The following is a 16,226-nucleotide window of genomic DNA, read 5'->3' on the forward strand; positions in this document are numbered from 1 at the left end:
AAGGCTTGAAACCAACCAATAATTCAAGCTTGATTAATAATTGTTGATGTGGAAAAGAGTCAGTTGGCATGTTAATAAGCTGCAAGTTGATGTGAAAGACACATTTATTTAACTATTTCTAAGATACAAAACAAAAAACGGAGCACCCTGGAGAAAACCCGAGGTCAGAATGAACCTGAGCCACCCTATGGGAATCCATCAGATGTCTTGATCCACCTTTAGCTCACCGTTCACCCTAAAATTGTAAACGGTGGTGTAGTCTACCTCCCCCCAGTTATTTAAAACCTGCAGCCTCACGTGGCGGAAGACTTCTTTACTGGGATTCTGAAAGAGACAAGAGATAGAGTGGTGAATAAAGAGAGTCGGGCTTTAATAACGGAGACACGATGAAAGTGTATCTTGTGTTTTACTTACAGGCAGTTCAAAGGTCTGATATGCTGGACCGTCTTGATCGTACACCATTTTCCCCAGGAAGGTTCCTCTTACGCCCGTGATCCTCATCCCCTGGAGAATACAGAAAGACAAAGATGGGGTGAATAGTTTCAAGAAATCCAAGTCATTCATATACCCAATATCACCCATTTTACGTTTGTCTCAGGGAGCTTTACAGTTTGTACGGAATATTAATTCGTCGCCTCTGTCCTTAGACCCTCACATCGGACAAGGGAAAAGTCCCAAAGAAACCCCAAAGTTAACCGGGGAGAAACGGAAGCAACCTCGGGTAGAGGAGGGATCCCTCTCCCAGGACGTACGTGCAAAAGAAGTTGTGTGTAAATCAAAAAGATAATACATTTTCAACACAGACAGTCCTAAGGTCATGTGTCCCAGCACAAGATGAAGATGGATCCAGGTGGTCATCATCAACCCTCTGGGGAAGTCTTCTGTTGTGCACTTTGGAGGATAATAACAGAAAATGTGTGACTTACGTAGACCTCAAACTCCATCGGTGCGCTGGGAGTGTTTCCGATGATGGACTGGCTCTTTGTGATGTGGCCCAGAGTCACTTGGGTGATGGCGACCGGGTGGGACAGGGAGATTACCATATGCCCTCGTTCGCCTTCAAAGGCCCAGCAATCTCCTGGATGCAATACTGAACGTCCCTGAATAGAGAAAAACAAATATGTGCAATTTATAGACTACAACTGTTGTTTGTTAGAAGATAGGAAAATAACAGATTTGACTTCCTACCTGAATCACTCGTCTCTGATTTTTTAGAAAACACCTGCTGAATATTGAGTTCCAAATTCCGTCAGTGTTTTGCTGAGACCAATACGTTTGCGTCGTCCAATGATGTAACACCCTTGCCCCTGCATGGACACAATGAAATGTTAAAAAAACAAGTTCCACAGTAAATCCAATGTGTGACGAGGGAGTTAACGATGGCTCACCTTGAGACTCCAGAGCAAAATTTGGCGTGTTTGGAGGAAGCAACATCACACGCGGTCTCAATGTCTGCAACTCATCCCAGTACGCGTTCATTGTAAAACACACCTGTGCCGTACCTGAGGGACAACCAAGAAGAAAGTCTGGACATTTTAATTTGACTCACAAGGAAAACCTTAACTTGTATACAAGACATGATTGTAGCAGACAGTTTAAAGTCACTTGCCAACAGCCAGAGGGATCAAGATGAAGAAACAGCATAATTCTTTCTGTCCGATCTTCCTGGAAGTCCCTCGCTCAATTTTCCTGCCGGCGTCTCCATGGTTGTCAACTGACTGCTGGTCATCCATCAACTTACGGTCGCCTATCCACTTGTGATCGCGAATCAATTCGTGGTCGCCCATCCACTTGTGGTCGTGTACTGGTTCCCTCAGCTCGTGATCCTGGCCCTTTCCTGTCCTCCTCCGAAAGACCCTAAACAATGCAAACAATTTAAGATTTGAACAACCAAATGTGCACCATAAAACAAAGCAAAAAAATGAACCTGTCGATGTGTCTTAAAAAATATATATAAAGGAAAAGAAACACCACAGCAACGTGCCTGCACAAGACCTCCTTGTATTCCACAGTAGGACTTCCTTCCTCGCTGTAATAACCGGCCTCTTGCAGGCGTTGACTCCTACGACTCATGGTTGAGCTGGACAAAGTCACTACTTTGCATGTCACATACACATCTGAGGTCTTGGAACTGACTGTTGATTTTGAAGTCATAAACCAGTCCTAAGGCGATCCTCAGACTGCATCTTTCTTGATTCCCACAAACCAGATTTGGGTAATTTCTATCTGATGGCCCTCAGTAATTGCTTCTTTAATTAAGGTTCTCTCCCGTAACTCGATTTGACGCTTTCAGATTAAATATAGGATCTGGTAAATCGGTTGTTGACCTGCTATATCCAGGTCTCAAATGGAGGTCAAATCAAGGTGCATTCGGTACGTTACCGAGGCAATCAAAATAGAATTCTGCCCATTTGACATTTAAATAAAAACATGGCATAATGTTTATATACTTTGCCTAAAGTTCAGAGTCAATTTGTATTCAAATGAATTGATTTAAGAAATGTATTTATTGAGCATAGACGTCATTTTTACTGGGGACGCTCAGGACATGTCCCCACCACTTTTGGAAACGGCCAATTTTGTCCCCACCACTTTGAATAAGGATCATTTGTTTAAAATGTTCTGAAAATGGTGTGCACAAAGAATTGTACACTTTGATAACCCCACATTATACCCATATTATACCAATGTTACACCCATGTTACACTTACACCCATAAAACATTGTTGTTAGTCAACTTTATTGTCGATCTTCTGTGTGTGAGATACAGACCGGGAGATCGAAATGCTGTTTCTCACAATCTTGAGGAATACGAATTAAATATCTAAAACCTTTCAATCAAAATTAGACCCATATTACACCCATTTTGCACATGGACACAACCTGTCAAATGACTGAATCCCCAAGGACACTGAAACCATTTAAAGGTTTCAAACTTTAATAAAATTGTGTTTCTTACATTACTTTATTTGCTTTTTATTGGCTGTTTGATTAAAAATATGTCAGTGTGTGTATCAGAAATGTTAAAACAGTGGAATGCTATTAAAGACACTCTTTTGGGGAGGGGGGGGAAATGATCAGTATTGAGGTCACACACAGTGAGCTTGTGTTGGTTGGACTATAGTGATGAACAAACCTGTAGATTGAACTCCTGAATTTCATGAAGTCTCACACTAGATGGAGACACAGACTGTGCATGTGTGTAGTGTTATGATCTGCATTCATCTACTTATAGTCATTTTTAGACACCTTTTAAGTTAAATATTCTACATATTCTATTAAAGGTAGTATTGTTTCTGACGTTGCTGGACTTTAATGTCTCTAATAAGAGAAGAATAGTTAGTGACTGGTGGTGAATGTGTTGTGGAGGAAGTCGCTGTTTGCTTCCCACGCAGATGATGGTTTTCCGGTCAAAGTTTCCTTTGTGTTTCGGAAGTGGCGGTGTGATGCCGTTTATCCTTACAGACACAACACACAAGAGGCAACAATGAAAAGTAAGCGTTAAATAGATAAAGTAACATTACATAGATTAGCATTTGCTAGAGAAAACCCGCAGTGTCAGACAGGAGTTAAAGCTAAACAGTTAAATGTAAATGCTAATGGCATGCTAACGGTAGCTAGCTAACTTGTGAATGTCTGCAGTAAACAGGGATGGGGATTAGCATTGCAAACGTAGCTTGTGTCTATAATAAGGATGATATTCGGTTCTGGTAACCTTGTTAGCTTATTGTGTCGTTTGGGTGCTATTTCACATAGTAGTTTTCTTAAATATTCGTTTAGACTTCAGGTTAACTCCCACCCAGACATGCTAACAATAGCTTAGCATGTCTGTGTTTTGGACACTGACAGCTGTCTCCATGACATCTGTGGAAGGCCTGTGAAACGTGGTTTTGTTTAACCCATATAATGAGCTTTCTGTATTATATTTGAACCTCTTGTACTCCACTAGGGCCTTTGTTTTGTACATGTCCTGGTGACACTGATGCCAAAGCTGCTCTAATCTGTACAGCATTAGCAGAGGTGGAAGAAGTACTCAGAGCTTGTACTTGAGTAAAAGTAGAAGTACTCAGAGCTTGTACTTGAGTAAAGTAGAAGTACTCAGAGCTTGTACTTGAGTAAAAGTAGAAGTACTCAGGTCTTGTACTTGAGTAAAAGTAGAAGTACTCAGAGCTTGTCCTTGAGTAAAAGTAGAAGTACTCAGATCTTGTACTTGAGTAAAGTAGAAGTACTCAGAGCTTGTACTTGAGTAAAAGTAGAAGTACTCAGGTCTTGTACTTGAGTAAAGTAGAAGTACTCAGGTCTTGTACTTGAGTAAAAGTAGAAGTACTCAGGTCTTGTACTTGAGTAAAAGTAGAAGTACTCAGATCTTGTACTTGAGTAAAAGTAGAAGTACTCAGGTCTTGTACTTGAGTAAAAGTAGAAGTACTCAGGTCTTGTACTTGAGTAAAGTAGAAGTACTCAGATTTTGTACTTGAGTAAAGTAGAAGTACCAGAGTGTAGGAATACTCTGTCACAGTGAAAGTATTCTAAATGTTCCTCCAGTGAAAGTAGAAAGTACGCTCCTCTAAATGTACTTAAAGTAGTGACAGTAAAAGTAGTCATTGTCTGATTGGTCCATTTCAGAATAATATCTCTGATATGTTTTATAATGATTGATCATTAAAGTGTTCTCAGAGCTGGTAAAGGTGCAGCTAGTTTTTCATCCAAATCTGCCTAGCAACTAAAGGTACAAAATAAATGTAGTGGTCCTTCCACCACTGGAAATAGGATATCAGCTTTCTCTATTGAAGCTTTTTTATTGTCCTCAACAGAACCAAACAAAGCTCCATCCTGCTGAAATGGAAAACGCCCCTCCAGGATTTAGTATTACAGGTAAGAACCAACCAATTTCCCATCAAGCCTAATGTGTGACAGGTCTTCATAGGGGAATCACATCCTGCTCCTTCCTGCTCACCGACATGCTGTGGTAATTTTGGGGATTTTTATATATCTGGTGTTGAAACAAAGGTTCTTCTGTCAGGAGGTGTGTGCAGGACTCTGTGTTTACCTGTGTATTCTTTTGATGCATATCTGACAGGCTAGTGTGGGCAGGTATGGAGTTATGTTGGAGTACTAAGTGTCCTTCTATAATAGATTGCAACAGATCAGTACACACACACACATGCGCACACACACACACACACACACACACACACACACACACACACACACACACACACACACACACACACACACACACACACACACACACACACACACAGCATGTTGGAACAGCAGCCTGTTGGGAAAGGAAGGATGAGGCAGCTGAGGTTATACTGAGCATCTCAGGGTACATTTCTGTCTGACACGGTTAATTAACTGTCTGATATCCAGGTCAGCCGTTGGCCCCGCTGGGCTGCATTATTGAGGCGTCGCTGTACACACTGCAGTGGAGCTGCTGCAACGGCATCATCGATTAATAGGCTCGTTGCACGGTAACCGTAAATTCTACTTCCGCTGTTACTTGTATGCGCGTCTAAACTTCCGGTCGAACACTTCCGTGTTATGATAGCGTTTGACAGCTGGATATCGGTAACCGGCTTTTACTATTTAGAAGTGTACAATGAGTGTGTTCACAATAAAAAAAAGACGACTGACCTTTCAAAGGGTGGGGACATCGGCACTGCACTGTTGTGTACCTCAGTGTACGAATTCTTCGAGGTACAATAAGCTACTTTCCTTTCATTCATTTCCCGTTGACCCGGCGGTACGGGCCGAGTGGCTGAGGAGAATCCGAAGGGATAATTTCAGTCCAACGAAACATTCAAAGGTCTGCAGTAGGCACTTTAAAAGCACAGATTTTGTCGTGACAGCCGGGGGACTAAGAAAACTCCAAAAGGGATCAGTCCCTGTTCTGTTTTCTTGGAACGGGTTTGAGCTATCAGCACCTAGACCGAGTGTTTGGGAGAGGCGCCCGCGGCCAGATGTGGAGAGTCCCGATGTCTCTGACAACGAGATGGAAATCGCGGCTGTAGCTACTGACCACGACTACTCGGTGTTGCCACAAACGGTGATACGAGCAAGTGACTTGGTTGAGGACAACGAAGCCTTGCGTCGGAGGATTTTGGAGCTGGAACAGCAGATCGAGGGGCTACACCTGCGGCAGAGGTTTGGGTTACATCGTCTGAACACACAGTAATATCACTATGTAAGCGCTAATGTTAGCTATGTAGCTACAATAATATTGTGCCATAGTTACAACTTACCTTCATAATTGTCGATATAACTGGATAGGTACATTTTGTATCCCTTATCACGTTTGCTCTTCGGTGTAGAACTGCCCATCCGAACAAGTCGGTGGACATCTGAGATGGAAATGTTTGGGAGATCCTGCAGGCATCTAGTGTAGAAACTCGCCATGTTTGACGTTCACCGATATCACACCGGAAGTTTAGAAGCGCATACAGTAACAGCGGAAGTAGAATTTACGGTTACCGTGCAACGAGGCTATTACTCATTAATGGTTTGGTGTATAAAATGTTGGAAAAGTACGAAAATGTCCTTCACAGTTTTCTCAAAGTCCAAGGAGGTCTGCAAATGTATTATTTTTAATCCTAACCCTAACCCATTTTCTGCCTTTCCTGCATGAAAGTGTACTTCAACGGCTAATAGATCATTACAATAGATAGCATATTTTTCGGTGTTGATTAATCTTATGATTATTTTATCCAATATAATGTCAGAAAATAGCCCCAGGGCCAGTTTCTCAAAGCCCAGTGTGTTATCTTTTTAGTTGAAATACTTGTTTTGTTCGTATTTTCATTGAATAGAGAGTATGAAACAGAGAAAAGCAGGGATTCTACATATTTGAGGGACTGAAAACAGCATTTTCTTTCTCTTTTCGTTGCTGATTAATCTTCTGATTACTTTATCAATGAATGGTTTGTTCAGTAAAGGGTCAGAAAAAAGTACATCCCAGTTTCTCGGGCTTCTTATGTTTTGATCTGTATGTCCAAAGCAAAGATTATTACTTTTATAGATGGTATAAAAGTAAGAAAATGAGGAATCCTCCATATTTGAGAGATAGAAACCAGACCAAATTACTTAAATGAATGGATTACTTCAACATAAAAGGTGAGCAACTCTTCTTCTGTTGATTAGCTAAGCATCGCATCTCTATACCGCGGATATAAAAAAGCACAAAGAAATGGTGGCTTGATGATATTAGATACGCGTCTCAAAGGGACGTGTTCCTCTGATCACATGTTGTCCTGAAGCCTCCACCACGCTATCTCAGTGTAAAATCACAGCAGCTTGCACAGTAATCAAGCATTCAGTGTGTCCTACTGTAGATGCTAGTAATGCATGTTAGTCCACACTGCGTTGGTCTGACGCTCTATCCTGTATTCTTTATTGAATGCTTCATTTTTCCACCACTAAATGTCACCGTCCTCCACTTGTTTCCTGCTTGTGTTTTTCTCAGCCTCCCTAACCCTGGAGCGGTTTCGTCTGTAAACATGTGTACCATGTGATTCAAGGGTGTAATATGATCACGCTAAAATGTGCATGCAAACTCATATCTGTATGCTTTGAAGATTTGCTCACTGTCATGGCGGGGAAACTGCAAATTCTTTGACTCGAGGACATCAGGTGATTTAATATGTAAACAGGGTGGTGGTGAAAGACCTCTAAGACATTTTGAATGATCATAACATCTTTATAATCTATTACAAATCTCCTTCATCCTATTATAAATAATGCTATGCTCAAATCCAGATAAAGAAATGACACCTTTCTTAATTACAGGATTGAAGGATAATTATTTCACATGGTTGCACAATTGAATTCAGTTACACGCAAGGAAAACGTGAACAAAAACTAACAACCAACAATTATTCTGGAATTTGCAACTGCAGGAAAGTAAGCAATTAAAAACAACGATGAAATATCTGGGTAAATTCTGTGGCTGGGATCTTTATCATGAATTAATTAATTGGACATCAGGGAACATTTACTTTGACTTTTGAGCACCAATCATCAACTAAATAATTGGAGAAGAACAATACCGGGTCGTAAAGAAGCTCACAGTATGGCTGAGTATTGAACCAAAGTTATTGTTGTGTCATAAAGTATTACAAAGTGTTAAGAAGGTGTTGTGTTTGTACTTACAATCATACTTTTGCTAAGCGTTTGTTGTGTATTATTCATGGCAACGTTTCTAACCGTGTACAGAAAGGATTCAGTTCCTGTTGATCAGTTTGGACACCCGCTTTTGGAAGCTAAATGAATACGCAGCATTAAATATCTACTTATTTAACTTTGATTCTGTCTTTTCCTTTAAGTACACAGTGCTACTTTTAGCATAGCTTCTATTGTGTGGCGTGTTTGAATGTAAATTTGTTTTAATGAGTCATTTCTAATTGCAATCCGAAGACACATTACAGCCTTCTGCCTGCAGAAAAGTACGCAATATGGACATTTCCTTTCTGTTATTGCTTGTGATATCTTTTTAATAAAAACTGCACTCGTATCAAATAAGCTCAAATGATACCCTGCAGGCCAGGAAAGATGGTCTCAGATTCAATTTGACGGGATAAATCTTGCAGACAACCTGAGGCCAGCGGCATCAAGTGAACATTTAGTGTGTCAGGTGTTTAGTGTGTTCGCTGTTCAGACGTGTGTGTGTGTTTGATGTGAGAGAGAAGAGCGACATCTCAGACAACACTGACTCATTGTTTGTTTTTTTAAACCCCATCAAAACCCCACAGCTTGATAACACATGTTGTCAGAGAGAGATGTGCAGCCAATAAGGAGTGACACCAGAGGGCTGGGAAACGTATAGATGTATAGATCTCTGGATACAAGACCTGCATAGAATTAGGATTTTGTACTAAGCGCCAAAACATGCTTTTTTGGGTTTTCCCTTTCCAGTCGTGTGTTATGAAGGTTTTTGTGCATGTAAAGGGTCTGCAAAGGCTAAAATCTTTGATTGAAAAGTATACGTACAGCAGTCATTCACATTTCTATGGTGCGAATATCATGCTTTATTTTAGATTACCATAGGAGAGATACAAAACAGCTGACTGAGAACAGATTTATAATGGGGAAATGTGTCTAGCAGCTACAGTAGATGAACACAGAACACACACACACACACACACACACACACACACACACACACATACACACATACGTACATACATACATGCACATGTCTTATAGCTTCCTTTATGAGATACTTCCTGATCTAAAGGGTAAAATGTGACATGGTTTAAGTGTGTGGAAATTGCACTGGTTGTTGAAAACGATCCATAAACAAAGCGCTGCCTCTCTGAAGCAGTGCCCACGGCAACAGTTGTAAAAGCTCAAACATGCAAATTCTGCCCTGATGGCAGATTTAATCTCACACACACACACACACACACACACACACACACACACACACACACACACACACACACACACACACACACACACACACACACACTCACAGGAAAGCAGAGGTGCTTCAAATAACTGTTCGACGTGTCGTAGCCTGTAAAGTACTCCAAGTACCATTTATGTATTTAATTTGATCTGATGGCTATAATGAACACTCTGCTCTGATTTGCTAATAATTGGCTAAATAAATATGTAATATTCAGCATATTTTCTGTAAAATAAGACGTCTATAGGGCTAAATATGGGAGTAATAGGTTTTGAGACACTTTATTCCATGTGAAGTCAAAAAGTTTAGAGAAGGGGAATGAGATGTGTTTTTAAGTCTAAAGGCTGCAGAAAAACATACAAACTAAATAATGTCCTATGGTTGCCCACAGGTCTCTCCGTCACACTGGCGATGCTACACCCACACAGAGGGGAGGATCCGGATCCCGGCAGCATGGAGGTCTCTGGGCCGTGCCTGGCCCAGAGTCCTCAGAGTGAGGCAGTGGCCTCCGAGCTCCAGGAGCTGACCCTGCAACCCGGATTCCCCCCGAAGCCTCTGCAGGAGAGGAAGAACGGTGAGACTCTGGTGCACGTTACATTTCATTTAGCAGACACTTTTATCCAAAGCAACTAACAATAAGTGCATGAAACCACGAGGTAACAGAGATCTTTTCATCTCAACATACAGACTTTTCTATACTGTTTCTCAATGCTCTGAATAGAGGATGATTTCATGTTGTATCTAAAGATGTTTCCTGGCTATAGGGCAGTTTTTAAAATCTGTGCTCCAGGGTAAATGTTCTGTCATCCTTCTGCACACCTTGTAGGCCAGAGAATATTTTGGCATTCCTCTACTCCTCCTTCACAGAGGTGGCTTATATCCAAGAAACAATCCTCCAATCTTACAATGTGTGCACGGAGAACATGTTGCATAAATAAAAAGTGGGAGAATGAAAGTGAAATGTCAGTACAGCTTGTTCCCTTGTCAGTAGTGACCTCACTGCACAGGGCGTTTAAGGAGATGGAGATTTAAGTGCTAAGGTGAAATGTGTGTGTGTGCTTTCAAGGCTGTGTGCAGGGAAATAAGGGAGTGAAGAAGCTGCTGTTCATAATTGGCTTGCCCCCCGCTCTGACCTGTTGTTACAGTAGATTAGACGCTGCTGTATGCTCTGAGGACTTCATGCTGTGTCTGGAGTGAGCTTCGGGCTTACATACTCTGCTCTCTGTGCAGCAGCGTCCTTTGGTTTCAGTCAGGGTGGAAAGGTGGCCTTTGCTGCATGTATGCGTTTGGTTTGTAAAGCCAAATAAAGTAAATCAGAGCTCGTGACACTCAAGGTTTTTATTGGATCGAGAGATGGCAATATATCTAAATATTATCTGAGATATTGTGACAGAGGCTTGAATGAATCTGAATCAAGTCTTTGTAAGTTCAATACAAAGACAATAGCCCTATTATCCTTTGTGTGCAATAAGGAAGTCATAAATACTGCCATATAGAGCTGAAGCAATTAGAGAGGATGCATTCTGCTCATCTTCAGGTTCATATCAGTCTGTGGTGTCTCTCCTGGGACATGTCTCCATGCTTTAATGTTCAAAAAGCTGCAGCACCTCTTTTCACCCTCTGTCTGAAACCAGAGCCCAGTCTGCTCTGATTGGTTAGCTGGCCGGCTCTTTTGTGATGTCCCGCCTCCTTAGCATATCACGTACAATGTGTTGGAGCACTAGCCATAGTAGCACAAGTGTTTCGTAGTGATGTCACTATGTTGAACTTTGGGATTTTGGCCTCTGCAGACCATTTACATACATTAATCGCCCCCTGGTGGCTGGATGTTGGTTCAGGAAGCGCTAGATTTCATACGCAGTGTTGCTTCCAATGAGTCGATCATATTTATTTAACCCCAGGAAGCCAAAGTTGTTATGCAGTTAATATTTTGGTTAATTGTGCCACCTTTAGTCAAGTGTGGGATCGTGTGACTGTTTCTCACACACACATATACACAGCTCACACTATCAGAAGTGGCAGCCACTGTGGCCATTGTTCCCCGGCTGGGCGTTGGCCTCCCACAGTTTGTGGAGAGGCACAGTGACCTGCTGCTGATTTGTCAGGAGAGGGAGGTGAGGTAAGGCTGGTCCAGTAAATGATTTACGCTAGGAGTGGTGGAGAATAATGCAAAAGGACACAATGAAAAAACTCAACGGTGGAAAAAAAAAAGTTGGCTAGATTTCAATACCGTGGATAAATTCATGAGAAATTAAAAAGTGACATCAGTGAAGAAATGTTGACAATCATATCTTAACAGAAGCAGGCCAAAACACACACTCAGCCCAAGGGCACCACTCCCAGATTTTGAACAACCCCTGCTCCTTTTACACACATTTCACTCTGCTCGCCCAACGTGTTGCTGCAGGCTCTCCTTATCTGACACGAAGATGCTTTCAGAGCGGCGGACAGGCTCGTTGCATGTGTTGGCATGTATGTGTTTTACATGTGGGACAGTGAAAGAGAAACGAATGCCCACACATAAAAGCTTTATCATCTCTCGGGGGTTACGCAACGTGTTTATGGCACTAGGTTCCTGTCTCAGTAACGGAAAAGATTAACGGTTAAACACTCGTGTGTGTTTATATATGGAGAGAGGTGACATGTTTTGCAGGAAAAGGAGCATGGCAGATGTTTAGGTCCATAAGCACTTAGTGTTCGACGCATGAATTAAAGGATGGGCATAACATAGAGCCTTCGAAGCACTTAAAGGGGCCCTATCCTGCTCATGTTGACGTTGATACTATTTTATGCCTCTACTGTGACATATTTACATGCTTTATGGTAAAAAAAATGTCCGGTCTGCCCTGTTGTGATTGGACAAACACTTAGAGATGTCCCGCCCCTTAGCCTATCACGTACAATGTGTTGGAGCGTGTTACATAGTGCTGTCACTATGTTCTGGAAGTAAACAAAGCAGTCCATAGGAGGCGTTTCAGGCAGGGGAGGGTGGGGGTGGGGGTTTGGGAGAGAAACTCCCTCTGTAAGATTGAGGGATTTGAGCCTTTGCAGACCATTGACATGCACAAAAACGTATATTAACCCAAAAAAGAACACGGGCTCCTTGTTCTATTGATTTATTGTTGCAATAAGCAGTGTTTTATTCCACTGTACAGTATTTTACATTCTGTTTTTATTGTAATTTATTCTATTTATTTCTGTATTTTCTTGCACTCCTTAAATGGTTTTGCATCTTATTTATTAATGTTGGATCGTTGGAGGACCCTGGGACCTCTATATCAGGATTTTCATGGCTAAAACTTCTCAGTAGAGATTGTGCAAAGGACAATAAAGCCCTTGAATCCTGAATGTTCCCACCATAGCAAACCAAAGTGGCCATGCTATGATAATGTGACTGAGGTCAGTTCTACATCTGAGGTTGGGAAGCAAGTTTCTTGAGGGCGGCGGGGGGGGGGGGGGCTGCATCACAAGAAGAATAAGGAGGGAGGAGGGGGAGGTCATGACTGAAATGGCAGTATTGCATAACTTCTCAGAGAAGCGAGGGGGATAATGGAAAGCAGGGAAGGAGGGGGTGTGTTGCTTGTTCTTGAGGAGGTTAAGCTGTTTTTTTTTCAATTTTTAATCTTGAGAAAGTGCAGAGGACAGCTTCAAGTTTTTATTCTGAAGTACAGAGGAGGAGTGAAACAGAAGGTGTTGTCACGGAGAGATTGGAAAACCTCTGGGTAGACCTTGTTGTGATCCTAGCAGCAGAAAGGGGCAGACACACTCACACACACACACGCCCTCTCTCTCTGTGCCGGGGCGTGCACACACTTGTAGACAGACAGTCCAGGGAAAGGGAATGTGAGGTGCTACCTGTGCAGTTCCAGCTGCCGGTGAGAAGAACAACCTTTTTTTAATGTGGCTTTTCTCTTGCTGGACTTCTCCTCAGCCTTCTGCCACTGCTGTGTTTTCTCCCCGCTGTATTTGTTGTGCTTCTGGGAGTGTGAGTCTGTAATCTCTGCCGGGAGGGTGAAGCTTCAGCATGGTGCAGAGGGACATGCCTCTCACGTCAGGTAAAGATCATTTGAGTACGCTGTCTTCTGCTTTGATTTCTTCCGTGTGTCCGCAAAAGTGATACCAGTGATGAAAGTCTACCTTAAGCTGAGCGTCGCTAACTACACGTGGGGTGTGAGCGTTCGCATGTTACTTAAGAATATGGTGTTTTAAAACTGCAGTCTTGTTTGAGAAAGGCTGCTCTCTTACTAACTTTGAACATGGTTTGTTGACACATCTTAATCACAATCTGTTATTTGTGTTTAAATGTATAACATAAACATAGTAAGAAAAACCCAGCTCAAAAATAAAGAACCAGGAATATCTAATGAGAGAAAATTACAATAATGGTATAAAAAAATACTGTATATTATGTTCAATTTGTTTGTTTTCAAATGGAACTTGTATAGAATAAATAACAATGAAAATGAAATAAAAATACTTCATAAATATCTGCAATATATCTGAATAAAGATTAAATTACTGTAAAATATGTTCTATTTAAAATAAAAGTTGTATAAATAAAATTGCAATTAAAATAAATAAAAAGACTATAAAATATTTGCAATATATCTGGATTAAAATAAAAGCTTAATTTGATATAAATATATATTTTTACTATTAAATTATATATGTATATGCAAATTAAATAATAACTGTAGAGAATACAAATATAATTAAAACAATTAAAAAACTGTAAAAAAGAAGTACAATAAATCAGAAAATAAAACTAAATCTTTCTAAAAAGATAATGGTAAAACTATTTTAGAAGTACTTTTAGATAGTTTGCGTTATCTCTGAATTAAAATGAAAGAGTTAAAGACTTTTGAGAAGTTTTTATTCAAAACTATCCAAAATAAATAATATCCACCACACTTTATTTAATACAAGTTTGGAAACTGATATCTTCATCCCAGTTTGTCACACTTCTATTAATAGCAGAAGTTTCCTGCAACTATTGAACCTTTTTATAAGTGTGAGTCAGTGTCAACAGAGAGCCTGTAGTGTGTAAATGCTGTCTGGGTTTCACCTCAGAGGCTCCCCACAACAAAGAGAGCAGGCGGGGCAGAGCAGGCAGGTTAGAGGGGATAAACCCGGAAGAGTGGTCAAAAGGTGTGGTTGATACATTGGCCTTTTCTCAGAAACTAAACCCCCCCTGAAAACCCTCCTTAAAGCAGTTGTCCGGCCGAGGCCCCGCTACTCCCTGAGGCCAGGGGCCAGACAGGGCAGGGGAGTTAAAGGGGGTTATCTGAGGGAGGAGGAGCTGAGGGAGAGGAAGTAGGTTAGATACTCTGCTCCAGATTTAAGCAGAAATGACCTACTCTTTTTTAGACAGAACAGATTGTTCCAGATACTGATGAGGCTGTTGCAGAGAGGAGGTGATAAATGCAATGAGGCAGTGAACGGGTTTTAAATCCTGTCTCACTGCAGCTTAAAGGGGCCCTATTATGCTGTGTGTTGTGTAGGAAACACCTAAAACGCCTCCAATGGACTCCTTTGTTTACTTCTGTAACATTTAGCCCTATGGAACACTCCATAAGGGGCAGGACTTCGCTAAGCGGTTAAAAAATCACCACAGAGCCGGTCAGCTAACCAATCAGAGCAGACCGGGCTGTGGTTTCAGACAGAGGGTGAGAAGAGGTGCTGCAGCAGAGGCAGTATGAGAAAAATAAAGAGCTTTATGAACATGGAAGCATGGAGACATGTCCCAGGAGAGGAAAAACATACTAATATGAACCGGAAAAATAGCTTAATAGGCCCCTTTAAGTGTCGACAAATTAAGGAAGTTGTGTGGCTTGGATTAAAAACCTGTTGCTGAAACAACACCATGCCCACACAGTGATAATGGGATTGACTGCTTCTATTCTGGTCCCATTGAATAAACTATAATCACTTGAAAAGGAGGTTGTTTTACCTGTTTGGTGCCGCAGCTAGTTTGCCACCTGCAGTTCAGGATACCACTGGTGAAGAATAGAAATGTAATCAGAGCCTGAGTGGGTAGATGTGGTGTGTTTGGATCTTGTTTGGCTGCATCTCCCCGACTTGTAAACATACAGAGATAGAGATCAGCTCCCCGCCCTTGCATAATAATGACAAACGATGGGCCTTTGCTTACACTGAGGCATCGTTTCATTATCGCTGCACGACAGGAGCCAGAAGTAATCCAGAAATTAAAAAAGTAATTTCCAAAGTGATCACTTGGCTGCAGGGCAAGTGTCTCAGCGAGATATATAGCCTAGCCTAGCCGCGGCAGTGATTCAGGGAGGCTGATGGTGCTGTTACGCAACCGACTGGGAGGCTGCCAGCATGAGAGGCCCAACAGCGCTCAGTCAGGCTGAGAGTAGGAGGGGAGAGAAACCGATAGATGGCAAACAAACAGGAGGAAAAAGACAATGAGGGAAATGTAAAATGAGTCGAGAGAAGTGAAGAATTGAAATGTAACACGATAAAAAGCACTGTAGGACACGAGGAAGGAAGGATTTGTTTCCAAACAAAGCAGCTGCACGCCTCCTCGCCTCTTTGTCCCTTTTCATGGCATTAAATAACCTCCATATTCCCAAAACAACATAAAGAAACAGGAGGAATATGCATGGAGAGAAAAGAGGAGTCCTTTTGTTGACATGTAACACTATGAGAAATAGTGTAGGACACGAGGAAGGAAGGAGTTGTTTTAATCTAATCCAAACAGAGCAGCTGCACAAAACACAGTCCAGCTGCACGGCTCCTCACCTCTGTCACTTTTTATGGCATTAGATAATTCCAAAAGAACATAAAAACCTTATTA

At 41.6% G+C, this 16,226-nt stretch overlaps 2 protein-coding genes and 1 long non-coding RNA gene across 13 annotated transcripts in view; 1 reads left to right on the forward strand and 2 right to left on the reverse strand.

Moving 5' to 3' along the window:
* Positions 1-198: 198 nt before the first annotated feature.
* On the reverse strand, positions 199-2,073 carry LOC134871089 (SUN domain-containing protein 3-like). The gene is made up of 7 exons (XM_063893685.1): positions 1,985-2,073; positions 1,610-1,857; positions 1,389-1,502; positions 1,189-1,307; positions 927-1,100; positions 415-504; positions 199-324 (listed from the first exon to the last, which is right to left on the reverse strand). The coding sequence occupies exons 1-7, from the start codon at positions 2,071-2,073 to the stop codon at positions 199-201; spliced, it is 960 nt and encodes a 319-aa protein (XP_063749755.1).
* Positions 2,074-3,291: 1,218 nt separating this feature from the next.
* The window catches only part of mrtfab (myocardin related transcription factor Ab), a 44,455-nt gene continuing 31,520 nt past the window's right edge, over positions 3,292-16,226 (forward strand). For 4 of the 11 annotated variants that reach the window (XM_063893181.1, XM_063893182.1, XM_063893191.1 and 1 more), the window contains exons 1-3: positions 3,293-3,494; positions 4,812-4,872; positions 9,798-9,980. In XM_063893181.1, the coding sequence (XP_063749251.1) occupies positions 4,839-4,872; positions 9,798-9,980 (217 nt within the window). In that variant the 5' untranslated portion in view covers positions 3,293-3,494; positions 4,812-4,838. Of the gene's footprint in view, positions 3,495-4,811; positions 4,873-9,797; positions 9,981-13,140; positions 13,462-16,226 lie in introns of those variants that run through there. The other 7 variants (XM_063893187.1, XM_063893188.1, XM_063893185.1 and 4 more) reach the window with 5 other exon arrangements.
* Positions 9,506-15,714, reverse strand: LOC134870787 (uncharacterized). The gene is made up of 3 exons (XR_010166604.1): positions 15,558-15,714; positions 15,357-15,483; positions 9,506-9,961 (listed from the first exon to the last, which is right to left on the reverse strand). It is a non-coding gene; the product is annotated as an uncharacterized LOC134870787 (long non-coding RNA).

This window comes from Eleginops maclovinus, chromosome 10 (genome assembly GCF_036324505.1).
Source record: "Eleginops maclovinus isolate JMC-PN-2008 ecotype Puerto Natales chromosome 10, JC_Emac_rtc_rv5, whole genome shotgun sequence".
NCBI classification, from domain to species: domain Eukaryota; kingdom Metazoa; phylum Chordata; class Actinopteri; order Perciformes; family Eleginopidae; genus Eleginops; species Eleginops maclovinus.

Coding starts and splice junctions, on each gene's coding strand:
- LOC134871089 (XM_063893685.1), bottom strand. CDS start 2,073: ATGAGTCGTAGGAGTCAACGCCTGCAAGAGGCCGGTTATTACAGCGAG. Junction 1,308..1,388: donor TTTTGCTCTGGAGTCTCAAG/GTGAGCCATCGT, acceptor GTGTCCATGCAG/GGGCAAGGGTGTTACATCAT. Junction 325..414: donor ATCAGACCTTTGAACTGCCT/GTAAGTAAAACA, acceptor TGTCTCTTTCAG/AATCCCAGTAAAGAAGTCTT.